The sequence below is a fragment of the Clarias gariepinus genome, chromosome 16 (genome assembly GCF_024256425.1).
Source record: "Clarias gariepinus isolate MV-2021 ecotype Netherlands chromosome 16, CGAR_prim_01v2, whole genome shotgun sequence".
Lineage (NCBI taxonomy): Eukaryota > Metazoa > Chordata > Actinopteri > Siluriformes > Clariidae > Clarias > Clarias gariepinus.
The window spans coordinates 29,120,662-29,137,500 of NC_071115.1; the positions used below are offsets into that span (position 1 = coordinate 29,120,662).

General features: G+C 35.6%; 1 protein-coding gene across 3 annotated transcripts in view; it reads left to right on the forward strand.

The window, feature by feature from the left end:
• Nucleotides 1–11,978: 11,978 nt before the first annotated feature.
• LOC128544863 (transcription factor COE3) overlaps nt 11,979–16,839 on the forward strand; it is an 83,657-nt gene continuing 78,796 nt past the window's right edge. For all 3 annotated transcript variants that reach the window (XM_053515158.1, XM_053515160.1, XM_053515159.1), the window contains exon 1: nt 11,979–12,115. In XM_053515158.1, the coding sequence (XP_053371133.1) occupies nt 11,982–12,115 (134 nt within the window). In that variant the 5' untranslated portion in view covers nt 11,979–11,981. The remainder of the gene's footprint in view (nt 12,116–16,839) is intronic.

Sequence of the window (16,839 nt, forward strand, 5' to 3'; positions counted from 1 at the left end):
TTTCCACACCTTAATTAGTCATTGCCACAACACGTTATCTCTTTTTCACACCTTAGTAAGTCAAGGCCACAACATAATATCTCATTCCCACACTTTATTGAGTCATGGCCACAATAGAGTACCTCATTAACACATCTTAGTAAGTCATGGCCACAACATAGTATCTCATTCCCACACTTTAGTAAGTTGTGGTTACAACATATCTCATTCCGACACCTTAGTAAGTCATGGCCACAATAAAGTATCTAATTTTCACACCTTAGTAAGTCATGGCCACAACATAGTATCTCATTCCAATACTTTAGTAACTCGTGGCCACAACATAGTATCTCATTTCCACACTTTAGTAAGTTGTGGTTACAACATATCTCATTCCGACACCTTAGTAAGTCATGGCCACAACATAGTATATCTTTTCACACCTTAGTATTTCCTGGCCACACATAGTATCTTGTTCCCACACTTTAGGAAGTCATGGCCACAACATAGTGTCCCATTCCCACGCTTAGGAAGTCATGACCACAACATAGTATCTCATTTCCACACCTTAGTAAGTCATGGCCACAACATACTATCTCGTTCCCACATCTTAGTAAGTCATGTCCACAACATAGCATCTCATTCCCACACATTAGTATGTCATGACCACATCAAAGTATCAATTCAATTCAATTTTATTTATATAGCGCTTTGAACAATGGTCATTGTCTCAAAGCAGCTTCACAAAAATGAAAGAAATGAATTTTTTTCAATTTTAATAAAATAAATAAATAATAATAATAAAAAAAATAAAAAAATAAATTGTGTATGTGTGAGAAAAATGTGTCTAGATAATAATGAGATGAATGAATGAATGATGAATGAAATGTCTCTGATGAGCAAGCCAAGGGTGGCGGCGACAGTAGCAAGAAAAAACCCCTGAGATGGGTATAGGAAGAAACCTTGAGAGGAACCAGACTCAACAGGGAACCCATCCTCATTTGGGTGATAACAGATAGAGATGATATAACATCATGTGTGTTATGCAGCTGAAAGTTCAACATAACAGAAATTCTTTAAATAACATGAAGTCCAGTTCAGCACAGGGATGAGTCAGTAGGTGCAGAGGGCAGATGGGGTCTGGATCACTGGGAGCACAGGAGCAGGATGTGTAGCTCCAACCATCATAAAGCAAAATCCAGCTGGAGCTGGTCCTTCTCTGGATGCCTCAGGATCCTCGCAGGGTCGGCCTTTGTCTACTGAAGCTTGCACAATCTCCAGATGCCTAGATTGGTAGAAAAATACAGAACGGATGGAGAGAATTAGCGTAGTTGCCATTCAGGATAGATGTACTGGAGTATGAAGTTATGGGATGAGTTTCGCGTATGCCAAATTAAAGAGATGCGTCTTGAGTCTACTTTTTAAACTGTGTCTGAGCCCCGAACACTGTCTGGAAGGCTATTCCAAAGCTTTGGAGCTAAATATGAAAAAGCTCTACCCCCTTTTGTATCTCCTGGCCAAGCTTTATAGTATCTTGTTCCCAAGGCTTTAGTAAGTAAGGGCCACAAAATATTTTATTTTCCCCCATTGTCACCAGTGGGGCTCCATATGTTTTAAAGAAAAATTGTAATTTAATTTAAATTTTAAAAGGATCCCTCATATATTCTGGAATAATTACATGTAACCTTTTTTTTTTTTTAAAGATGATTATGCCTTACAGCTTGTTAAAATCCAATATTTCATAATATTAGGACATTTCATGTTGAGTTTAAGTAAATTACTATTCATACAATTTATTGATATTATTGATACTCTTCATATAAATTACTATTCATAAGCAACATGAGAACTGTAGCCTTAAGAAGATTGTCCAGAAAAAGCTAATTAAAGAACTTGTCAAGGTTAACAAAAAGGGGAGTGAGGCTGGAGTCAGTGAATCAAGAATCACCACGAATGGATGTCCTCAGGAAATGGGCTACAACTGTTGCTTTCCTAATATCAACCCACTCCTGAACTTGAGACAATGTCAGAAGTCTATTACATGGTCTAAGGAAAAAAAAGACTGTCCCAAGTCCTCTTTACAGATGAAAATAAATTTGGCATTTAATTTGGAAATCATGGACCCCAAGTCTGGACAAAAAGCAGCGAGGCACAAAATCAAAGTCTAGTGAAGTTTTCACAGCTTGTGTTAATTTTGGGTGCCATGTCATCTTGGTTCACTGTCTTTTACTATTAAGTTCAAAGTCAGCACAGTCTACCTTGATTTTAGAGCATTTTCTGCATCGGATTTTGTGGATATGCTGCTGATTTCCTTTTCAGCAGGACTTATCACCTGCCCACAGCACCAAAACTACCACTAACTGGTTTGCTCACGATGATAATATTGTGCTTGATTGACCATCCGACTCACCTGACCTGAACCCTATAGAGAATCTTTGGGCTATTATGAAGAGGAAGATGAGAAACATCCAAATGACCCAACAATACAGACGAGCTGAAGCTGACATCAAAGCAACCTGGTCTTCAATACTGTTTTTGCAGTGCAACTGGCTGATTGTCTCTAATGCAGTAATCTGGCACTGATGCAGTAATCTGAGCTAAAGGAGCCCCAACCAAGGCCTTACTTTACCTTTTGCTTTTTTACCTTAATAAATAAAATAATCATTTAAAAACTGCATTTTGTATTCGGGTTATCTTTTGTAATATTCAAATTTGTTTATCTCAGTTATTTAAATGTGACAAATATGCAAAAAAATATATTTTTACTGCACTGTATGCGAAAGTTTCATTTTTAAATTACTCTCATCAATGCCTGATGCAAAAGGGCCACGGCAGCTCATATTTCAGTTTCCTTTTTCTTTGTCCAATAGGGTGGATTGGGTTGGATCATGACTGATATTTAGGTGTGTGCCTCTGAATCAAGGAATTTATTTGACCTAATACAACAAACATTGCTCTCAGGCAATAAAAGGAACAAACCTCAAATATGTCTCTGCATATTCATCTCCTACTTGCTGCGGTTATTGCTGGTAAGTCATAATCATAATGTGACCTGTTCTGGTATAGTCTTTGCTGTTTTTATAACATTTTTGTGTAGAAAATTTAAATAAGTCTGCAAGATTATTTTTTTCAGTTTAAATAATAAAGAATAATACTTTGTCAAATATCAAATTCTTTATGTCAAATATATACATTTTGTTCATCATGCAGTCTAATAGAGCTTGTGTTAATGGTAAATGTCATGAAGCAATAATCAGCTTACTTTCCATTTTAACAGGTATCTGTGGAGGAACCAAAAGTGAAAGCTACATCTTTGGCATAAGTGAAATTGAAGGTAACAAACTAACGGCAGGACTGTCAACAGTTACGTTTTCTCAGCTTTGCCTTGTGTATAGCTTCAATAGAAATGTTGACAATAACATTTCTAGGTATCAACCAGTTTCAGTATGTGTCAAATGGAAATATCAATAAAAAAAAAATATATTTTAACAACATTACAGTAAAGTTAAGTTAATTAATGCATCATCATTAACTGTATACAACTGTATACATTTTTAGCATTTATTGCTTTATTATAGACATACATAAAATACATAGTTCTGAGCTAAGATTTTAACAGTAAACAGTTTATGCCTAGCAATATTCTGTTATGGGTATTTAAAATGTGTTACACAAAGTAAAATCTTACATTTTTGCCGTCTATAAAGGTTTACCAAAGACTAAATACTAAAGTGTATATATTTATCGCCCCATTAGTGCCACTGCTACAATGGTGACATAACCTAATTTTTTCCCTCTGAAAGAGTAGTTTCATTTTTCATTCATCCACACTTTCTACAGAAATGGGAGTGTCATCAACAGGATTTGTGTTTTTTTTTATCTGGGTACAGAAACTTAAGTTAAAATGGGTTTACATATTCAATTTATTAAAAGAAAATAATAAATAAAAACAGCTGACTATTGGCAACACCACTGACCATCAGTAACAGAGTTGACTATCCAGTTAAAAAAAACAGTGGGTATCAGTTGTTTAAATAATATTTTAAGGTAATCTAATCTAAAACATTATTATTTTCAGGATGTTTGCAAAGAGAACCATTGACCATGAACTGCTTGGACGAAGGTATTATATTCGAGTGAAACCACCACCACCAACAACATGAAAGAATAAAATCAGTTAAACTTTATTAGCTTTATACACATTGTTATCCAGGGTTTAAACATCAGATTGTAAACATTACTGATGCTACTACAAACATTTCAACATTACAAAAATTTAAATAACCCTTTAAAAGTTTTTAATTGTTTTGAAAAACACAACTAAATCTACTTTTGTCTTTTTTTTTTTTTTTTTTAGCCTGTGTACTGCAAAAGTGCCTCAAACTGGGATATGACCTCCTTTTCGAAAACTCCAGTAAGTTTGAATTTCACAACTGTCAACTAATCATGTTAATGGTTTTTAACATGGCAATTAATGGTAAATAACTAACAGTTTATAATTTGTCTTACATAAAAATTTGGAAGAATGGGAATATATGGGAATTTCTCATTAATCTGTCTTGACATTGCTTTTGGCTTATAAGCGAGAAAGCTATTGTTACTGTGGTCATTGCGAATCTGCCAGAGAATCTACTAGCAACCTCCCACTAACTAATCCTTATAGAAAATGAATTGGTAGTATTTTATAAACTTAAATATTAAATAAAAGAACACATAAGGAACAATAAAGCCGTTCTGCTTGTAACATGACATTTTTAGTTACTTCTATAGTTTCTCCAAAGAAACATGAAAATTTGGTTCTGACAAAATTTATAAGTAAAAAATAAATAAATACAAAAATGAACCTGACCTACAAAAATACTAACTGCCCCTTAAAGAGTTGATTTTTTCATTTAGAATTATGGACTTGTTTAGACCTTTACCTACTAGCTGTGGCCATGACACACTCTGTGCTACACAGAAGTCAGTATTTTAGCACTTCTTTTTGTCCCTACCACCATTACCATCCTCTTCCTCTAACTTACCCTCAATTTTAAAATATTCTCTAGGTATGTAAAAACTAGCAGTATACTACAGTGGAACCTCGGATTACGAGCAAAATTAGCAAGGAACATTGCTAGTCATACTCGCGTGAGCGCATTCTTACAGAACAAAACAAAAACAAAAAACTAATAAACCGGCACTTTACCTTTGAAAAGAATCACGACAGATCAGAGTTTCTGTGTAAGGCAGAGAGTGTGTATCTGGTGCTGTGTGTGTGTGTGTAATGTGCATGCACACACACACACACAGCACCTGCGTGCACAAAGGGAAAGACTTATCTGTCTGGATTTATTTTTACTTTTTTTTAAAGGTAAAGTGCAGGTTAATTTGTTTTATTTTTACTTTATATTTTGTATTAGTTATTTTTATGCGTTTATTTTTTTTAAGCTGTAGAACGAATAATTTGAATTCCTATTATTTCCTATGGGACAATTAAATTTGGTTTACGAGTGTTTTGGAATACGAGTCCGTTTCTGGAACGAATTATGGTCGTAATCTGAGGTTCCACTGTATCTGGGAAAACTAGGGTAGGTAATGTAGTAACCCTAGTTAAGGGGGGTTGTTAGCATGTTTATTACAATGCTAGTTTAGTCTAGACACACAGAGCCACAGGATAAAATCATTTGTAAATAAGTCTGTTTACCACTGTGCTAGTTCACAGATATCCTTTAGTTCCTAGACTAGTCTGCTTCTGGTGTGCTAGTGCTAGTGCTAGTGCTCGTGTGTATGCACTATTAATAGGAAGTCTTTTTTCTATAGTGCTAGTTTGCAGGTTAGCATGTTATTTCCTTAAAAAGTTTAGCAGTTAACCTAGCATAAGGCTTTACTATGTAGTGTGTTCAGAGAAAATATATCTTATCTGTCATTCCATGAATTTGATTTATACATGCAAATAAATTTTATTATTAATGAATTAATAATTGAAACACCCAAAGAGCTCAAAAACTTTCTGTGTCATTTAATTTGAATATACATGCCGCTGCAGATATATATTAATTTATTGTGCTTATGTTTTTATATTTTAGGTTATAGTCTTAAGAAGAATCACGAGGTTTCTCGTAAGTTTAAGAATAATTTATTTAATGATATTTTATTATACAGTCATCAATAATAGAGTCTGAGTAATCACTGTCTCCCTAATTTTTTTGATAAGGTACTGCTCACTGTGCAATTGACAAGTGTGTGAAAAGTGTGATGGAAGGAAATTACAACAGTGAAGGGTTGTTTTCTGGTAAGCAATATAATATATGTATGAGTACAATGATATTTTAAGTGTACAGTACACCTTCAAATGGTTTAAATTGCTCATATTATCTATCTATCTATCTATCTATCTATCTATCTATCTATCTATCTATTGTACTATGAGTGCCGTTCAAGTCAAAGTAGGACTTTTAATGTACGAAATAAGAGAACACAGTAAACACTCCCTTTATTTCTCTATATAATCCCCTGCTACACTAATGCCCTCATCCCAGTGTTTCACTAGTGCCTGTATACAATCAAGGTAGAGATTTTTCTCAGTATGCCAGAGCCATGATTGGACTGCATGTGTCTGAACCCCTGGCCTCCTACTAACTCCTTTAATCAGAATTTTACGGTGGATGTGGGGATGAGGCAATAACTTTCAGCCAAGTTCCTGTAATGTGCAAGTGGTGTTGGGAAATAATAGTGTGTACAGTTCCCACACACATATGTTCGAAAAACGTTCCTTTTTACTTGCTAAACGTTCACCAGAATGACTGCAGTGGGCTCCGAGCCACCTCAGCCAGGATCGTCATTCACAGACTAACACGTTCGCCCCATTCACTGTGGTTAAGATTCTCATTACCGTACTGTGCTTGAAGTTTCCTGTAAATGTAATAAATCAGCTTTTCACCTCACCACCCCAGACCTGGGCGACCCTTGCATTATAGGCAGTGTAAAGAGTCACATTTATTCATATATTTTCACATATGCATATAGTCATGTTTATTCAAATCTTTCACAATTTTCCAATTTTTGTGAAATATGTGTGTGTTGTATTTGTTCTGTAGCATGGACAGAGCCTGTTTTGGATTGCCTGCGTTCAATAAGCCCTTGTGTGAAAAATAATCCCAGAGATGAGCTGTAACATGGAAGATCACGGATGATGGTGCTGATGATGATGATGGTGTTGGTGGTGGTGCATATATGAGTTCTTTAGATTTCTCTGTTTTTTTTCATATACAATATATATCATGTCTGTATTCCTCCTGTTCTGTATTCCAGTGCTGTATTTAACACAACTTATTGTTCTTCCTCTCACAAATGGCTGTGAGCAAAAGTTTTGCAAATGCATAGTCGTTGAAAACAGACACATTGAAACTAAAAAGAAATATCAGAAATGTCAACATTTCCACAGATATTCTTGATAACATATGAATCACATTTTTAGCATTTTTAGCAAACCTAGCATAAAGTTACATTCTGTGGGCTCTGTTACAATTAGAATTATCAGGAAATTTAGATGCATGAATTAATAAATAATTTAAAAAGTTGGGTGTTTGTGCAAAAAGCATAAATGATATGTTAAGTTTTCAGAAACCTGGATTTTATCTCAGGGTGTTCCTCAAATCGAATCTTTTTTTTTTTTTTTTTTATAACAGTGAGACATAAAATTTTAATATGTGGAAGTACTACATAGAAATGTATAGTTCATATAATTTAAGTTTCTTGTAAAAGATCAAAATTAGACTCAAGTATAAGTTAATTATAAGCCTGCTGAAAAGATCCTTAAAAGCTGACTGTATTAGCAATCATGTCAGAAAACTGCTAACCTCTCACAGGAGTGATATAAATGATCATCAACCAAAACAATCACTAAACAAAACTAATAAACATGTTAAAAATGTCTCAGGGTTGAATATTCCTCTCAGTGTCATTTAGACAAGTTTAACAATTGTTTAATGTCTATTTATAGTTAATACATAATTCTGAGAGTTTAGTATAAAACAAACCACTGAGAGATATCAAAGATTTTCCCCACATCTTGCTGTTCTCCATTTGAACACTAAGTGGCGTTCTTTGCTTTATAATCAGCACCATTTCTATCCTAGCACTAATAAGAAAGAAATTGTCTGCCTGTATGTTTGTATTTTATTATTTCCTTAAAAACCATTCTTAAATGTTGATTATATCCAGATTTTACCCATTCTGACCTCTAAAACTGTCAGTGCATGTAAACAATACGAATAAAAGCCTTTGATCTGGATCTTGTGATCAGTTTATTGTATGGAGGTTATATACAACACTGGCGTTAAACATCAACAGCATCAAGGACAGAAAGTGCAGGAGGCTGTAAAATCTTACAGATGCTGTTGCAGTAATAATGAAAGAGACTCTGGGTTTAGGTGGATAACTTTTATTAACAAACAGTGATGCTATAGGATCGAATCCTACAGTTCTGTATTTAGTAAAAATCTATCTATCTATCTATCTATCTATCTATCTATCTATCTATCTATCTATCTATCTATCTATCTATCTTTATCTGAGTTGCTATTTTTTTCTTTCTTTCTTTCTTTCTTTCTTTCTAACTAGTTTATAGAGGTTTTTTCTTATTGTAATTCATGTAATTCACACTTTTAGTAACACAATGAAATGAAAACGTAATTAAAACGCATGTTTTAGGTCAAAACGAGCCAAATCTTGGAGTGTTATGAGTAATCATATTTTACAGTATTAGGTTCATATTCCTGCTCCTGTCCTATCCTGCACGTTAGTGTTTTCCTGCCCTTACTCGCCTGATTTAACTCGGGAGGCACTGGTAATTATCTGGTTATTTATTCTGGCGCGTTAGGGCAGGAGAAATATTAAAAAGTACAGGACAGGGTTCTTACTCAGGCTAGAAACCTGAAGTTGTATGTAACAATTCCAGTACGTTTTTACATTGATTGTCCACTAGGGGGCAGCAAAGCGCTCTCATTCAGCTCAGAGTAAAGAAGAACCCTAGGAACAGATAGGGTTTTTTTTTTTGTATGATCATTTCGTATGATTTCATTATTTGTTTCTTAATGTATATATTATATAAAATTCAGACGTTTGGCATTATTTTATTAAATTACATGTGACCACAATGTAGCCTCAAAATTATTTTTATGTTTGTGTGTCCACAAATATAGCCTATGTTAAATGTCAAAACGTTATTTTTTTATGACATTTTTATGTAACACTTGGTGTTACTATGGATTTTTAAAACAGTGTTTTGTAAAATGAATAAATATTAAGCCTATTTATAACGTTTACAATCAGAAAAGATGGGTTAAATTGTTTAAATATATTTTTCCCTTTCAATTAGATATGTGTACATCTATATACCTGGCGCAGAACTGATTTGGAACTGCTTTCAGATTAAAGCTTTCAAGGTAAAGTTTTCAAAATATACTGTATAGGATATTAAAGGTATATAAGGTGGTGTGCACAGGGAGGGAATGTAAAGTGCGCATGCGCGCTGGGTCTTAAATATTACAGAGTGTCATAATGAGTGTATTAGTGGTGTACTAATTTGCCATAATGGGCTTGGTGTGGTGTTTATTACGGGCCATGCGGTTTGGATTGTGGCCAAACTTCACCCAAACTGAGCAACTTTCCCAAGTGAAACATGTCTCACATCTCAGGCTGACATTACAGGGAGTATTTCCGCACGTTACTCTTAAAGGTGGAATTACCTACTAGCCCATTTCGACACTACTATTTAATCCGCAGCCGCTTTAGACCCACATTCCGTGCTCAAAATACGATCACGCTTTAGGCGATGACTATACATGTTAAACAGAGTCGGATTTTTAGAACAGGACCTGGTTCATAGACATTATCATCCGTCTCATTATAAAAAAAACCCTGCTGTCAGTCTGCATGTGTGAGGAATAAAGCTAATAGAAATGGATACATGTAGGAAATATAAATGTAAAAAAGTGTATTTCCTTTAGTTAAATATGTTGCATTACAGATGTTAATTAATATCGAGGAACTTTTTAAAAACAGATACAAATAAAAAAATAATATTACGCAAGATGAAACCGGCTATAGGATGTGGATTTCAGTCTCTTAAGATAAATTTACACCAGGGAGAAAATATAACAACACCGCGATTTTTAGGGAGTGTGCGCGCGTGTGTGGGTGTGTGTGGGTGTTAAAAGAAAAATCACAATTAAAATAATGTCGCGTTGGTAGCTTTATTATGAACGAATAATAATAATAATAATAATAATAATAATAAATCCACGTAAATATGTAATAATTCAATTTGTTCTTAACAGCGTATAATAATAATAATAATAATAATAATAATTGTCGGGTTCATTCCTTAATACCTATATGATAAGCATGCGATATTTCTTTCTTCTTTCTCTCGCAAATCTATGAAGTATCATATCATTTAGGATCTAATCGAGGTGAAATCCCTGCTCTGAAAACCCACGGGATCGTTTTCAGTCTCGTGTGATAAATATTTCATATTTAATCCACCAACGACTCCTTTATCTAGACACATATTTTCAAAATGGCGCATTATAATTTATTACAACATGTTTTTTTTTCCCTACAAATTTTGAGGTTGATTTTGTCTAACCAAGAAGCAAAAACAACAAACCAAACAAACAAACAAAAAAAAAATCGAGTCAAGGTTGTGGATGTATTATTATTATTATTATTATTATTGTTAAATGATAAATTATAGATTTATTGTTTACACTGAGTATTCATATTGCAATGTACATACTGTTTCAAAAAAGTAGCAAATCAATAACTATTATAATTCTTTTATTATTATTATTTGGCTAAAAATGAAAGATGTCTGACTTGACTTATCCTAACTTATTATACCGTAATTTTATTAAGCAGCATTGTCAGTTGTGTGTGTGTGTGTGTGTGTGTTTAACTGAAATAAGTGCACTTGAACTCATTAGATGTATTATCCTCTCAGACTTCAGCATTTCTGACCCCTGTTTAACCTCCATGTTTGCTGTAATCGATTAGAGTTTACAAGCTTCTGGATTTGGGAAACATCATGATTTATTCGGGCTGGAAATCTTTTTATTTTTTCCCTTCCTTTTCCATGCATTGTGTCACTCCACGCACCTCACAGTGGTGTTCAGGTGTTCGGCGCTCGCGGATGATTCCCACACCTCCGATACGCAAATGAGCTTTCCTTTTAAGGCCAGAGTCACGCCCCCTCCTGGTGAGGGCCCCGCCCAGCCCCGGTGAGAAGGTGCGCGGCGTGTCTGCGGGGACGCGCGAACCGTAAAGAGACGGATGGAGGGGAGGAGAGGAGAGGAGAGGAAGGAGGGAGAAGAGGGAGTGAGATTTCTTACCCAATCCGCCTTTCCCCCGGGGAGCGCACGAAGCCTTCCTTCCCCGCTCCATCCCTCCCTCTTGTTCTGTCGCTAATCACTGCATTTTTACTTCCCTCTTCTTTTTTGAAGCACGCGCGTTCCGTTTTCATCCCGCTTTTTCATCCGGACGCGCGCGTTTGCTTGCTCTTTCTTTCTTTCCTCGTTCTTCTGAGCAACTTCCCGACCAGACGCTCGCCTTGATCCGGTGCTTTTCTCCTTTGAGATGCTTGGCGACCTCTCTCCTCCCTCTTTTAACTAAACACACACACTTGCACGCACGCACACACTCAGAGACACACACACAAACACGCACACACCGGCTTCATCTTGAACTTGCGAGGTTTATTATTGGGAATCTAAAATAAGAAAGAGAGGAGCAACCCGGTGGGATACGGAGCGCTCGCCGCGCATTCATCAAGGACCCCTTTGGAGAGGATAAGGACCCTTGTTGACACTTTTTTTGGTCGCTTATCTCTTTTTGCCTCCTCCCTTCGAGTTGTTTTTTATTACTAACTAATCCGGAGGATTTCTTTCCCCCTTTTTCCTTTTCCTCATCTTTTTGTAAAAAATATTCCGCTCGAATAGCCGGTTTCGAGGGCCGTCTTCATGTTTTCCATCCAGGACGGTCTCCCGCGGGGAGCGCTCACCATGAAGGAGGAACCGCTCGCCAGCGGCATGACTCCGGTGCGCTCATGGATGCAGAGCGCCGGGATACTGGACGCCAACACGGCCGCGCAAAGGTGAGACATCATCAGTGTATGTATGTGTGTGAGTGTGTGTGGGGCAACATGCACCATGCATTGTGTGTGTGTGTGTGTGTGTAAACATGCATCATGCACCATGCGTATGCGTTTAAAGACGCGCAAAGCGAACCGCTGGAGTTGTGAAGCTGTAGCGCATGAGCGCATAAACATGTAGTGCGTAAACTGAAGCTGTGCAACCCAAACTTTCTCCTCGAAGATAAAAGTAGAGTCATTGCACACACGTAGAAGCTTATTTAAACTTACTGGGTCATAAAAAAGTGCTTAAAAATGACTGCAGACGTTCTTTCATCCACTGTATACAGTTGGCCCTGTGGCGCGTTTTTTTGTTCAGTGTACAAGCAGGATTATTAAACACGGCTGGAGGTTTGAGTGTGTTGGAGCAGACGGGTCTAAGAGTTCAACATGTCATACATGAAGGGAATCCTTTTTTTTTTTTTTTTTTTTACAGCTACAGTGTTGGTGCGTTGTAAAAATCACAGCACCTGATGCGCCTGCTGAGAAATTACTTTAAAATGCTGACTGAGCTGTAACTCAAGTGCTTATCCAAGTCAAAGTCTGATAAAAAAAAGCAGATAAAATAATAACAAAAAAGTTTGAAATAAGGATCAATTTTATATTACATTTAATTTATTATTTTTGGAATGTTGATCTGTTTTTGGTGCATGCTAAAAATACAAACAAACAAACAAACAAAAAAAAAAACCCAAATCGTCCAGTTACTTTATTTGCGCATGCATTCTTGTGCAGACACACTCACACAAATATATATTCACCTAACAAAATTATTCCATATATATAAAATAAGAATAAAAGAGCGCGCGGATTATATTTATCAGAGCCGAGCCCGAATCAGACAGCGGCAGCTTTTCGGATTAATTAATTGCAGATTCATTAGGCCTGTTTGTGCACACGTGCCGCGACATTTCCTATAAACCTTAAAGACGTTGCGCATTATCACCGTGTCACTGTTTAATTATCGCAACTGATTAAATTGTCTCTGATTTCAGATAAACTCTCTGTGCGCATCAGGTGGAACACTTACACAACTTATAAAATGCGGATAAAAAAAGTTTGTGACGATATTTTTACCTAAAAAAAAAAAAAAAACAATTCACAAAAAGTCAACTTAGCAAAGAATAAAAAAAAAAATGTTTTTCTTCTTTTAGAGATCAGGTATTATTATTATTATGATTATTATTATTATTATTGTTATTATTATTATTATGATTATCATCACTTGCATGTTTGGTTAATAATACATGCGTAAAATTACAAATGTAACTAAAAATACTATAAAAAATACTCGAGTTGAATATTTAGCTGTTTTGCACCTTAAATGTAGAGGTATGAAGATAATGTTATAATATGAAAATGCAATAATGATACAATTAAACAACAACGCAATTAAATACAAAATTCCTTAATTTACCTTTTCCATGTAAATCTTTATATTTATAATCTAAAACAAACCAGCTTCTGAGACACCTGCTTTGTAGATCGACTTATGATTTCTCGCACATATGCATTACATGCTATTTCTTTATATATCTATTTTATCTTTATGTAAAAGTGAGTTTTTTAAAGTCTGTTTTATTATATGAACTTAGTAATTGGATATCATAATAAATATCTGCCGGCAGGAGATTACATATTTTATTTAAGTGTTCAGGAGGACAAAAATTGATTAAGATTATTTAGTGCTAAATGAAGCTTTTATAATTAAACAACCTTTTATTATGGCTTATTTGGTCATAATTAGATGTTGCTCATAAAAGATTACTAAATGTGGATATTTGGTAGTAATAATAATAATAATAATAATAATAAAAGTGAAAAGAAGACTACGATATGAAAAGATTATTAATTAATAGATGGTGACAAGAGCTCTTACAGGCTTTAATTTATTTTTAATTAGAAATAAATGAATGACTGAGCGACGGTTTGTGCTCGGTGCTCTCGAGACTGACGCGTGTGAGGTACAGGTGTGGTTTTGCACTCTAAGGTGCTGATGAGTTGGTTGGAGAGGAAGTGCAGATTAGCGAGTGAGTCCTAATTCACAGGAAAGAACTGACATGCTCAAAGATTTATTTGTGGTGTTTTGGTTGCAGTGTAGCTTATGAGCAAGGTATATATAAATATACACAGTATATACATATATTGTGTGTGTGTGTGTGTGTGTGTGTGTGTGTTGACACACTGTGTTCAACGTGTGAGGGCGGTTTTACCCAGGAATCTGATGCAAACTGGATTAGTCTTGATGGAAGGCAAGGTGGAGACAGACAGGGCAATTTCAATAGACTGTCTCGCCCCCCCCAGCACACACACCAAGTATCTCCCTTTCTCTCTCTCTCTCTCTCTCTCTCTCTCTCTCTCACTTTTTCTCCTTCTCTCTCTCTGTCTCTCACTCAGTTTTTCAGCCTGCGGGGTGAGCACACACATGGGGAACAGATTTCACTTTTTCACTTGACCCTTCCCTGGTCCCCTACCCCACACTGTAAAACCTGGCAAAGTGAATTATGTCGCCTCTGTTCTGTCTACAAGGGGAAGGAGGTAGAAGTGGTGGAGGGGAGGAAGGCTTTGGACCTAATGAAGTCCAGACCCTGGGGTTTAGAGCAGGGACAAGACAGTGAGACAGGAAGAATGAGGGATTGTGATTCAGGACAAACCCGAGCTCTTGACCTCTTATAAAAAATGCACAGAAACATGCAGCATAGGCGAAGGTTGTTGTACGTGAGACAGGAACGTACTGTAGGACAAAAAAGCCTGGACGTCGAGTCAAGCTTAACTCAAAGAGCTGTCCGCCTTTTACGCTCTAGTCACCCGAAATTAATTGCTTAACATAACACGATACGAACAAGGTAAAACAAATGCACAGTTTTCCGCATTGTTACAAAGATATAAAATTGCGGATTAAAGACATTTCTCTTGGACAATTTGAATTCCATTTAAGAATCGTATTAAATTTGACACCCTGTTTTACACCACAACAGATGACTTTAAAAAAGCATCCAAAATGTCATGTTCATGTCGTCGTCCTGTTGTACTTGCATTTGCAGCTGGACCTACACTATAGTAAGCAACATGTCCATTAGTATCAAATAGCAAGTTAAGAGAGCGGACGTCTGCTTATTACATGCTTCATTAGTCTGCATAAATGAAAAGCATTTGTAGAACACTAGCAAAACACACACACACACAGTACTTGACTTCCTTTTTGTCAAAAAAACCTCCCCGATGTCTGTGGTGTAGCTCCATGTTTCTTAAACCTTTGCATCCAAGTCCTTGTTTAACTTTAATATCAATTTTACAAACCTGCTGAGTAAGAATTTAATAATTAGGTATTTGGCGATTATTCATTATAAATATTTTTAATGAAAATTCTTTTGGTTCATGAACTTTCCACTGACGAAACACTGTTTTGTGCTTGGACCTCCTTTGGTAATGCATAATGGGATTTCCACCAAAACAAACAAACAAACAAATAAAAAAAAAATTGCTAACACCTAGCCCATGATTTATGGTGCCCAGGGATTCCCCTGCTTTAAAAACGATTGGTGCACCAGAGTGTATTAAAAAACTACTCTGCAAATTCAAAAACTTCGGTTAATAATATAATTATTTATAAGCTGCAATGATTCCATCATAGATAAGTTATTTAGCTTAAGCTATCTAATCAGTACACACACATACACACGCTAAGGTATACTGTTTTGACGCTGTAAACTGAACTGTCGTCTATAGATGTAAACATATATATATCAAACAAACAAAAAAAGTGTTTTTTCAGTAACAAGTTTGCTAGCAAGACTTTCCACATAAAACGTCTTTTTAAAGGTTCTATTTGTGAAAGTTGTGTGTGTATAATTTTTAATGGAAAATTGGCTAGCGGATTTTTGTTGCAAACATCAATTACGCCTAGCCTGTTTGATTAGCTGAAGCAACTAGAAAGACATTTTAAAAGCAAGTTCCCAAGATAAAAAACAATATAATCCATTCTTATAAAGTGTCTTATAGATTGGTGGACTTCCATAAAGAAAAATAATGATCACGCTAATAAAAATATGGGTTGTATTTTTAATTCTTGAAACATTTCAACATTTTCACACTAATAGGTTAGCCAGTAACTGATTAAACCTTTTTTCATACCTCAGGACCATCTTGTTGCTTTCTTAACATAAGAAACTCATATAATGTTTTAAAATGGTAATGATTAATAAAGAAATGTGCCAAGCTAGCATCTGTCTGACCTTGTCACAGTGCTAATATGTAGCTACAGTTAGCTGATATTAAGTAGATTTCTGGCAAACTAGCTAACTGAGGGAATGATTTTTTAGCAAAAGATTTTAAATTAGCGCTGCCACGTGCCAAAAAACAAAAACAAACAAAAAAAAATAAATAAATAAAATCAGGTTTAAGCAGCTCGGGCTGAAAACTAGCCAGTACATATTTCAGCAGAACCTGCATAAATGTCAGACTGATTATTACACGCTTCATTAAGAAGGCTTTTACTTAATGTAAAACATTTGTAACACAAATTATTAGTAAATGTTACAAAAGCACACATGCTGTCACATTTTTCATCTGTGGAACAAGTGTTTTCCCTCCAGCTGCCTCCATAATGACTCCAATCGAAACATACAGGTGACCGACTAATAGCTTCAGCTGTAGCCCCTTAATGACTTTTGGTGTGTGTGTGTGTT